This window comes from Limanda limanda, chromosome 22 (assembly GCF_963576545.1).
Source record: "Limanda limanda chromosome 22, fLimLim1.1, whole genome shotgun sequence".
In the NCBI taxonomy this organism is placed as follows: Eukaryota; Metazoa; Chordata; class Actinopteri; order Pleuronectiformes; family Pleuronectidae; genus Limanda; species Limanda limanda.
This window is the reverse complement of record NC_083657.1, coordinates 4,814,866-4,826,089: the sequence shown is the minus strand read 5'-3', so window position 1 is coordinate 4,826,089 and position 11,224 is coordinate 4,814,866. Positions and strand designations below refer to the sequence as shown.

Genomic DNA, 11,224 nt, shown 5'->3' with positions numbered 1-11,224 from the left:
AACCTGTCGTTCCCAAACATGGTTCAAAGAAATCCTGACATCTGGAAGTTAGCGATGAGCGACCACTTACCTTGTGTCTGTCGTCGTCCTGCGTCTCTGAACTCCCCCGACGCTCCTCACTTATATAACGATACTGAGTGATGCGTGTGGTCACAGTGTCAGAGTGATGGATGGAGGATGTTTTGCATGTTATAAAACAAATGCATGATAAATTGAGCCGTCAATCCCAGCAGGCAAATTTCCTCCACAGATATCACGGACCCACGGGTGGCTTAAGGACACCTCAACTATATTGCAATATCTCTAACTGAAAAAGAAATAAAGATTAAACAAACTATAAACCATAACAAAAACCTGGCACCGTAGGAAAAACACTTTCCAAGATTTAGAGCATGACAGTTGAAGCGGTAGTTGAATAGCTATAGTTGCTATAACTGTCAGTGTTTCCCCTAGGTTTACAGCTTGGGGAGGGGCGACGGTGGCGGCAGAGCATCGCGGGGGGGGAGGGGGACACCGACACAAAAACTTAAAGGAATCATGATGTTAATGTGTTTCTTTTAATGTTTTTGAACTGAACATTGGATTTCTGACAGGCGCTGACAGGCTATTCTGTGATGTTCAGACATCATGTGTTTGTCCAGTTTGTCCTTTCTGTAGGACTGGCAGGGAGACTCTATAAATGGCCGGGTCTGGTTTCCTCTCACAACTGCCTGTTTATGCTGTCTACGTATCGACGGAACATTCCTAAAACCAAAAAGAAAACTGAAATAATCCCCTATTCATTCTCTATAAACTGTAATTTATCTATCTATCTATCTGGCTATCTATTTATTCATGCATGTATATATATATGTATGAAATGTATGTATTTACTGACTTCCATACGTAACCTGTATTGCCGTAATCCGGAAACATTTTTGGATCCGGTACTTATGTTTATCGCACCTACACGAAGCCCTGTCACGAAAACACGGAAACACTGGAGCGGAGTGGTTGAAATCGCTGTAAAGACGTCATGGATCATGTGCATAAAGTGAAAGAAGACAAAAGTCGAGATCCTACTAGCAATCTTCCCATATATATGTAAATGTATATATAATAACGACTTCTCTACCACCTGAAATCACTGTTACCACAGCAATCAAACAGGACTAGTTAGAATAGAGCACCTCGCCATAACCCTCGTTTGTGTTAATTTACCGTTTTGAAACTTCCGTCTATAATAAAAATCTTTTCACGTCAGATTTGCCGGTTTTGAACAATGGTCCGATGAAAATAGATTAAACAGTGATAGAAGGAAGTGACGCAGCGGGGTTAATAAGGGTTCAGGCTGAAGTTGCGAGGCGAGGTGCGTTCACGGTTAAATACAACAAGCGGAGAAAGCAGAATCGCGGGCTGACCGGTGCTGAGAAATGCGCGTCCCGTGTTAACAGCCAGGCGCCTGCGCGCTGGAGAATTGCGCATCGCGGCGCTACGGCGTCTGGGGTAACACTTAAGTTACCAAGATCAGTCTTGTACAACCAGGGGGAGTATTTCCCCTCTGACTGCCAAGCTTGGTCAGAACCTGTCATCCGGTGGTGAACAGATTCTTGTCTGGGGAAGGACGTGCAACACGTGGGCTCTTCTCTGAACTCGGACCTGGAGCAGGAGAGCTCCTCCGGCTGCTACTCACAGGAGAGTGGGTGTTACCATCATCCACCTGGGAGCGTTTAAAAAATGCGGATATTTTTAACCGCTTCTCAGGTAGTTCATGCGACATGTTTTCAGATGGATGCTCTCTGTCTGCTGGTTGCTCACCTGTGTGCGCGCACGTGTCTGTGTGTGCGCGCATCTGGATGGAACTCCGCCGTGCGCGATACAGAGAGCAGAGGAGAAATCTAACCGCGCGACCATGTCGAGACAGAAATGCAAGCTATAAACCTGTTTTATAGGAAATGTAACTTTAAAATGATTTGTGTAGAGATCTGGCGCTATATATAAAAAAATAAATTAAAAAAAAATAATAAAAAAAAAATTAACTAGACCTTCCAGGGGGGGCGGCAGGTGCCGTTGGGGGCCTAACAGAATGGTAGGGAAAACACTGACTGTAGTTTAATAGTTGGTAGTTCAATTCTGCTGCCATCCTTCTGAGTTTATGTTTGAAAACTACTTTTGTTTATGTGTTCTTTTTTTTACACATTTTATCCCACCATGACTTCTGCTTTCTTGCCAAATTTTCACGCAGTTTGGACCATGAATGTTTTTCCTTTTTTTTTTATTTACTCAGGATTATAACGGCACCAGTACAGTTTTCCTGACCTGTGCAGATACAGCACTGGTAATATCAAGGTGCTGGGTAGATTACACCAAAATGCAGAAAGCCGCAGCAAACATCTGACATCACTACTGAACAGGGGCAAGTCGGTCAGAACTGAGCAAACAAGGAACCCAAAGAACCAAAACCACAGCACTGCCATGATGGCCGTGAGGGTGGAGAACGCCCTCTGCTTTGATTGGTCAACTCGCTCCGTGTCCCCGCCTCTGTCGCCAGGTCCCGGCCGAACCAAAACACAGAGGACAGACAGGCAGCAGAAAGAGGTGACTGTTAAAAGGAAAGCTAAATAGAAATAAAGTGGGATCATGATAAGAGAGAAATCTAGATTTAGTGCAGTGCTCCATATGATGCCCAGCAGCCACACACAACCAATGCTGATGTTTCTGATCCTGACCCCACGCGCACCCCTCAGCCCCACGTAGGTGATGGGGTGAACTGCAGCCAGGTAGCGATCCACCGAGGTGACGAGGTGAAAGAAACCCCCTCCATAAAATACAGTGTAAACGACCATTGTCCCCAAAGCCAACATGTTAGGGTCATTAGTAAAGGTACCGGAAAGGCTAAGGGCTAGCCCCAAAGGCCACAACAGCTCCATGGCCGCAAAGTGGAAGGTGAAGACGTTGGCGTGGCTCATCACTGTGAAGGGGCGCTGCTGCCGCCATCGCTGGTGACCCAGGTACAGGACGAAGATGGAGAGAGGAAGAGTGAGGACGGTTCTGGTGAGGCTGAACACGAAGCCCACAATGACACAAGCTGTAGAGTTGGTGTCAAGGAGGTACGATGGAGGAAGTGAGGAGATGGAGGGAGCGGAGGAGTTGGTGGACTCATTTACCATCTGCAGTGAAGAAGAAGAAGATGAGGAAGAGATGGCGTCAGGTATATGAAACAAAACCAGTGACTTGATGCCTCCTTGCTGCATATGCCTGAAAACTTATGTCTTGAATTTATGTACATGAAGACAATCACTGAATTTATAAACTGTACATTTAGTTTTGCAGGTATATGCACTGGATAAATATCACGGTTCTTAATGGCCGGGGCCAGAACATCTGTCGAGATCTCTAAAGAACAAAATATCTAGCCCATGGAATCACAAACATCCAGATCAGTTATCATCTGGGGACCATGAATGTTGACACAGTAATGGTGGAGCCACTCAAAGAACCTGTCGTTCCCAAACATGGTTCAAAGAAATCCTGACATCTGGAAGTTAGCGATGAGCGATCACTTACCTTGTGTCTGTCGTCGTCCTGCGTCTCTGAACTCCCCCGACGCTCCTCACTTATATGATACTGAGTGATGCGTGTGGTCACAGTGTCAGAGTGATGGATGGAGGATGTTTTACATGTTATAAAATAAATGCATGATAAATTGAGCCGTCTTTCCCAGCAGGCAAATTTCCTCCACAGATATCACGGACCCACGGGTGGCTTAAGAACACCTCAACTATATTGCATCATCGCTAACTGAAAAATAAACAAAGATTGTCACGACATCAGACAACAGCTGAAATCACACATCACACGACTTAGCGCTTAGTTACAGAAAATACTAGTCATCAAATAACTAATTTAAACTAGTGCTGTCAAACGATTAAAATATTTAATCGCGATTAATCGCATTAATGTCATAGTTGACTCGCGATTAATCGCAATTAAATCGCAAATTTGCATCTATTCTAAATGTCCCTTCATTTACTTTGTTTCCATAATTTTTTTTTCATTTTAATGATCAACATGGAAAAGTGGATTGGCTTGCTTTATGCAAATGTTTTATTTTATTGAAAAATAACATTGCCAAACAGGGCGGTACAAAGTAAAATTATAAAATTATAAAGTTCACATTTCAGGTAAACAAGGACTCAGCATATAGTGCAGTTAAACCATGGCTTAATATTTTATTTTTTTCAAGTTTGCTGTGAACATAGCAGTCAGGCCTCTTATTTCAGAAACAATGAACCATAACAGTTAGGTTACCAATAAAAGGTAAGCCTACTACTTCTTTGCTTTCAGCTAGCTACTCAAACAGACAAGCAAACAAAAATAACAAACAAACAAAATACACAGGCAAGTGTCGGCCTACTTTGAAATAAATGAAACACAGAACTTTGTAGGGCTATTTGAGTCCTCCCCATATTTGTGTAAAATGTATGAAATAAGAAGTACCCTATTTTGACATAAATAAAAACATATAGCTGCAGCCTAAGAGTGTAACGGACTGGGTTTATGTTTATGTTTGGTTTTGACGTATGTTCAGTAAAACCCTGTGTTGAAGGAGCGTTCTGATATCCTGAGGGTCAGTGAAGGGGTCGGGGTGGGACATGTGACTGTTTTGACCAATAGGATGGGTTTGTTTGGGGATCGGGGGTCAATGAGGAAGTGAAGTGTTGTTGATGTGTGCGAGTGACGGAGTAAGAGAGAGAAGTGTTGGTCTAGAGGAAAATACAAGTTACTAAACCACGAAGAAGTTCCGTGTCCTGTGTAAGCGGGGACGCTACGATAGCTTCAAAATGTATATTTTAGTTGGCGAAATATTAAAACAAAAAGAGAGAGCAGGTCAGACTGGAGGCGAACACAGATAAGTTAATCTCGTGTCAAAAAAATGTACAGCGTTAAAATGGGTTTGCGTCAACGCCGTTAATAACGCGTTTAACTGACAGCACTAATTAAAACCAAACTTATCAGAACTACCTCATACGACAGAAACCATCCTTGACAAACAGTCATTTAACGTCTACTTTTAATTAGTTTGTTTTGTCCACGTTCCTTCTACTAACATGGAGGAGGAGGGGTTTATGACCTATCCTGCAGCCAGCCACCAGAGGGAGATTGAGATGCATTGATCCTCCAGTAAATCTGACAAGTCGCCCGAACAACGTGAAAACGCTCGCTTCTCAGGAGTTTATATCACGTGAGCACGTTTCACATCCAACAGCATAAACAACGAGAGTGAGAATCTGAAGGTTTTATTGGAAACATGCAGCGAACAAACTGTTTTCATTTCATCATCATGAATTCAAACCGAGACGAACACAGAGTTTGTTAGTTCTACGTCACACTTTCGGCCACCAGGTGGCTCTTCATGTGTGTTTTCAGACAGTGGCTCTGAGTGAACGCCTTGTCGCAGAGCTTGCACTTGTAGGGTCGCTCCCCGTTGTGCGTCCTCATGTGAACAGTCAGGTGTGTTTTGCGAGCGCAGCCTTTCCCACAGATGCCGCAGACGTACGCTTTGACGCCCGAGTGCACCGTCATGTGGTTGTCCAGGTTGGTCTTGCGTTTGAAGGCCCAGCCGCAGTCCGGGCAGCGGTACGGCGTTTCGCCCGTGTGGACGCGCATGTGGACGGTGAGCGATCCCTTGGTGCTGAATCTCCTGCCGCACTCGCCGCAGTTGTACGGCTTGTCGTCGGTGTGCGTCCTCATGTGGTTCTCCAGCTGCAAGCTCGTCAGAAACATCTTGCAGCAAACGTCGCAGAGGTACGACCTCTCCCTGTCCGTGTGAATCTTCTCATGCTGCCGTAGCGTCCCGATGAGTTTGAAGCTCCGCCCGCAGACCTGACAGCCGTGAGGTCGTTCTGCGGAGTGCGTCATTTTGTGGCGAGACAGCGACCTGTAGTTGCTGAGGGATTTGCCGCAGACGCCGCAGAGGTGCGTCTTCTTGTTGGCGTGAGTGCGGCGGTGAGCCTTCAGCTGCTCCTTCAGCTTGAACACCTTGTGGCAGGTGAAGCATTTGTGAAGCTTCGCCTCCTTGTGGCGTTCCCGATGATTCTCCAGAGACACCTTCAGGGCAAAAGCAGCGTCACACACATCACATCTGTGCGGCGTCCCCCCCCCGTGGGCCGCCACGTGCTCGTCCAGGCCGAGCTCGCTCAGGAAAGATTCTCCACAGATGTGACAGTCGGCGGTTTTGTGGAGACTTTGGAGATGATGCTTCAGCGCCTCGTCGGTCTCTGAACACTCGCCACACACGCCGCAGACACTTCCTGGATCGTCCACGTGACTCCAGGCGTGTTTCACGAAGGAGGCGTCTGACTCGAGCAGAGCGCCGCACACGCGACAAGAGAGAGAGGCGCCGCTGGTTTCAGTCTCGACGCCAGAACTATCGATCTCCTGTTTCTTTGTCGTCTGCGTTTCGCCGTCACTGTCCTTCGGCACCGCGTCGCCCTCTGCTGGTTTCCAGTCGTCATCGCTGTCGTTCACCTGTTCTCCCTCTTCTTCCATTTCATCCTCATCTTCATCGCCCTCGTCGTCGTCAGCGTCTCGTTCACTCTCAGCTGCAGGGCGGCACACAGCTTCCTGACCTTCATCATCATCATCATCATCGTCCTCCTCTTCCTCTGTTCGAAGGTCTTGCTGTTGTAACGTTGAGCCGCCGGGGACAACGTCTGCCTCCTGAACACGACCGCTGAGGGAAACCACAAACAAATGGATATGAAGGTTTATGTGTTTAAAGTCTGTCAGACACAACCCTGTGTGGCCAGAAGGGGGCGCACACTCTTTATGATCATTGGTTCCTGCAGCGTCAGTCACAGACGTACACACCTTGTTTGTGGTGCAGCGTCATCACACATCAACACGGCGCCAGGGGATGAAGAGTCTCTCGTCCGTAGTGGTTGAATTTCCTCCTCGCTCGCCTCAGGTTCTGTTCCTGCCTGTAAAAAAAGAAAGAAAAAGAGTCAGATTTCACCTTGTAGCTAGAGAAGCGTGCACGTGCAGCTTGGTCGTGAAAGACAAAGAACCTTGGGCCGGATGAAAAGCGTTGACGTCCCTCGTCCCGCACGGCTGATGTTTCTGTGGAGCTCCTCCGGCGTCAGCGTCTTCAGCTTCAGACGTCGTAACTTACGTCCCCTGTCGGACGTTAAGATGTCCAGAGGTCGGTCGTTTGTCGCCAGCTGAGGGAAGCTCCGCCTCAGCAGGTCCAGGAAGTCCGACTGCTCCAGACCACGAGGAACCTTCAGCTTCAGCATCGGACATTTCTTCAGAACTGAAGAAGGAAACACAAGCACGGACACATTTCTACCAAACTTTAATTTAAAATTGTAATTTAATTTCATATTTAAATATTCTTTTAAATTTACCGTTTTTTGAAAGCACATCAGTCTGCGGGTCGTCCAGGAGGCGGAGCCTGAGGTGCACGTGGTTCTGGGTTTCACTGGCCTGAGGACCGACGGACTTCCTCTGAGGTCTGGAGGAAAAACACCAGAGAGACGAAGAAGAGGTTTGATCAAACTGATAATATATAAAATGATAGAAGCTGAAAAAAAATCACATTTAAAAGGAATAAAATAAGAATAATTGTTGTGTAAACCTCGATGGAGTTTGGTTCTTCAGATCCGGTTTCTCTTCATCAGCCTCCTCTTCGTCGGCGTGGCTGAGGATCCTGCGTCGCTTCACACCTGAAAACAAAATCTTATTTCATCATACTTTTCTAACAGGAACATTTATGGGGCTATTATTAGTGTGTAATCAGATTAGTGAACGTGTACGTGGATCAGTAAAATCTGTATTTAGAAAGTGTGTGTGTGTGTGTGTGTTTGTTTGTAAACAGATTTGAAAGTGTATATATGTCTGTACATGTGTAGACAAGTGTGTAAACCCACACATAAGTTAAGATGAAACTGTATCAGAGCTGCCAACTCTCACGCTTTCACCGTGTGACACATGCTTTTGCATGTTTTCACACGCACTCACGCCACACATCCAATTTCTCACGCCGAGCGGGCGAGTGTGTGTGTGTGTGCTCCCAGATAGCAGATGGAGTAAACACTCTCCTCCGACACCAGTGAACATCCAGGGAACGGACATTGACATCGTGAGATCCTATAAGTACCTGGGTGTTCACCTAAACAATAAACTGGACTGGACTGATCACACACAGGCTATTTACAAGAAGGGACAGAGCAGACTCTATCTGCTGAGGAGTCTGAGGTCTTTTGGGGTGCAGGGAGCACTCCTGAGGACCTTCTTCGACTCGGTGGTGGCATCTGCCATCTTCTTTGGAGTGGTCTGCTGGGGCAGCAGCATCTCGTCAGCCGACAGGAAGAGATTTAACAAGCTCATCAGGAAGGCCAGCAGTGTGCTGGGGTGTCCACTGGATAAGGTGGAGGTGGTAGGAGACAGGAGGATGGTTGCTAAGCTATCCTCCCTGATGGACAACTCCTTCCACCCCATGCGGGACGCCCTGGCAGCTCTAAACAGCTCCTTCAGCCACCGGCTGATTCACCCCCGGTGTGTGAGGGAGAGGTATCGCAGGTCCTTCCTTCCTGCTGCTGTCAGACTGTACAACCAGCTGTGACCCCATTGAACACACAACACAATTCATGCAATTTAATTTATTTAATTATTTAATTTAATTATTTAATTGTATTGTTCAGTTGTTCTACTACTTACTATTTATTTGCTTATTTGACTGTTTACTTTTTTCTTTTTGCTCATTGTTGTTTTTGTTTCTTACTTTGTTGTTTTGCTCTTTCTTTTGCTCTTGTTGCACTGTGCCTGCGCTGCTGCTGTAAAACCCTCAAATTTCCCCACTGTGGGACTATTAAAGGATTCTGATGAAATGTGCACTTTATAATTTGATTTTGTACCGCCCTGTTTGGCAATGTTGTATTTTCAATCAAATAAAAAATTTGCATAAAGCAAGCCAATCCACTTTTCGATGTTGATAAGAGCATTAAAATGAAAAACAAATTCTGGAAAAAAAATAAATGAAGGGACATTTAGAATAGATGAAAATGTGCGAATTAATTGCAATTAATTTTGAGTTAACTATGACATAAATGCGATTTATCGTGATTAAATATTGTAATCGTTTGACAGCACTATTAACAATATAGGTTAGGTTTCAGTTAAGAATTAGTTTAATACCATTGTAATCAAAATGTCAATCAACCTACCTTGGTCAAATCTTAAACACAGGTCTATTAATAAGTCTATATTGTGGTATATAGACAGTCAATGCGGCACAACAATAGTTTTCTGGTTGAATGTTCAGCTCAAGTCAAGAAGGCCCTACAAGTCATGATCAGATGAACATGAATCAGAATAAGTTCAGGTATTGAACATTTTTAGCACACCACCCAAAAATCCACTAGAATGCAGGAAATAACATCTACTTAAACCAAAATTTCCTGGGGGTGGACCTTCAGCTATGTCTTTGCTTCACAGAATGTAACCAATATCCATCTCCAGTCGGCCGCCCCTATCAACGACTTTGGGCCCCACAAACCACCAGAATGCACAACATGGGTACAACGCCAAATTAATTCCAATTCCCTGATATTTGAGCCACCAACGTGTGAGGCAAAATTTGGTCACCCCCAACAAAATCTCACTCCAAGGTTTTTTGAAAAGTTGGCAGCTCTGCTGTATTGATCCCCACACCAGGAGAGGTAAACAGGTAAACAGAAGAATAACAATGGAGATAATGGTTGAAACGTCTCTTGAGAAGGCTCTACCGCCACCTAGTGGTGACAGACGGGTTGACACTGACATCTGTCAATAGTCCTGCGACGATTCTGGCCCCCCCAAAAAAGCCAAATCATGACTTCACCAAATCGATGGTCGATTATTAGAAAGCGGAACTAAAGAGAAAGTCTGACTGATAATTTCTAGTCTTTCCTTTTCATGATTTGCGTGTCTGAAGATGATTTGACAGACAAGTAAACATTAAAATGCACGATATGTGAATGGAGTTCAACGTGCAGCTGTGCCTGGTCTCCGGGGTTCCAGGCTGTGTCCTCCGGGGAAGAACCAGCGACTCACCGGCTCTTTGCAGCCTGACTCACCGGCTCTTTGCAGCTTCACCTCCGGCTGCAGCAGCGCCTCCAGCTGCCTCCTCTGCTGCTCCACCTCCAGCCTGAAGCCCGCAGCCTCCTCCTCGTACCCGGACACGGTGCTCTCCACCGCCGCTAGGATCTCCCGGGAGGCCGCGGCGAGTCGCTCGGTCACGAACTCTCCGAGGATCCGAGCTTTACGCGTTTGACTCGACTTCTCGTCCGCGTTTCTCATCTTCAGTGGAAACACCGCGGAGATATTTCACGTTAATTCTCTCATCGGCGCTTTGTTTACGAGCTTCGTTTCCGGTTTGGGTCCGTGTGTTAATGTTCTCCGGGTAGAAACCGAGACCCGCACCGGACTTTCTTTCCCCCTCCATCTTTCATCAATCAATATGAAAGTATCGATACATAATGACATTAGGGTTTTATTGTTATATTATTATTATTCACATTGTATTATTTTAAATAGTTATATCTATTTTATATCTACAGATGATTCCTTATAAATTTCCTTTATGAATTACACATTACATTTATAAGTAAAACTCCCTTGGCTTAAATAATAGAGAAAAGAAAATGAGTTAATAAAAGCTTAATTTGTTCGTTTTAAAACGTTAAGAGTTTTTGACATTGTGGTATTGATATTTCCAAAGTATCAATATGACGATAATACTCCAAAATTCTACATTTAGAATCGCACTTAAGTAAAAGTTTATTACTATAAAAAATAACAGATTTTATTACAGTCATTAACAAATAACAACCACAGGGGCTGGGGCCCTGCACACAGAAGCATGCTCATAAATACACTTTTATCACAGAGACAGTTTATATGCATCGCACTTCATGATCTGTATAGAATACAAATATGTACAGTTTGTCCTGAAGGTAAAGGAACAGGGAAAAGGTTTGTGTTATCAACATAAATAAAAACTCTTTAGGGGAAGTTGATGAGTTATTCCTTCAGGTGGAGACGAGAAGTTCTTTAAATTAACATCAAGCATTTTACTGTTTTAGAATGCTGTGTTAGCATTTTAGCTCAGATCTGTGATGTTAGCTAATTGAGAATCTCGTTGCAGTCACATGTCAATAAGCACAAAGACCTTCAACACTCCTCCCCCTCCACGTGTCTCCGC

General features: G+C 45.0%; 1 protein-coding gene across 1 annotated transcript; it reads right to left on the bottom strand.

Moving 5' to 3' along the window:
• Positions 1 to 5,155: 5,155 nt before the first annotated feature.
• Positions 5,156 to 10,368, bottom strand: LOC133028700 (zinc finger protein 436-like). The gene is made up of 6 exons (XM_061095663.1): positions 10,098 to 10,368; positions 7,619 to 7,706; positions 7,389 to 7,495; positions 7,050 to 7,294; positions 6,853 to 6,962; positions 5,156 to 6,715 (listed from the first exon to the last, which is right to left on the bottom strand). Exons 1-6 carry the CDS (start codon positions 10,318 to 10,320, stop codon positions 5,362 to 5,364), a joined length of 2,127 nt encoding a protein of 708 aa, XP_060951646.1. The 5' UTR covers positions 10,321 to 10,368; the 3' UTR covers positions 5,156 to 5,361.
• Between the last annotated feature and the right edge of the window lie 856 nt (positions 10,369 to 11,224).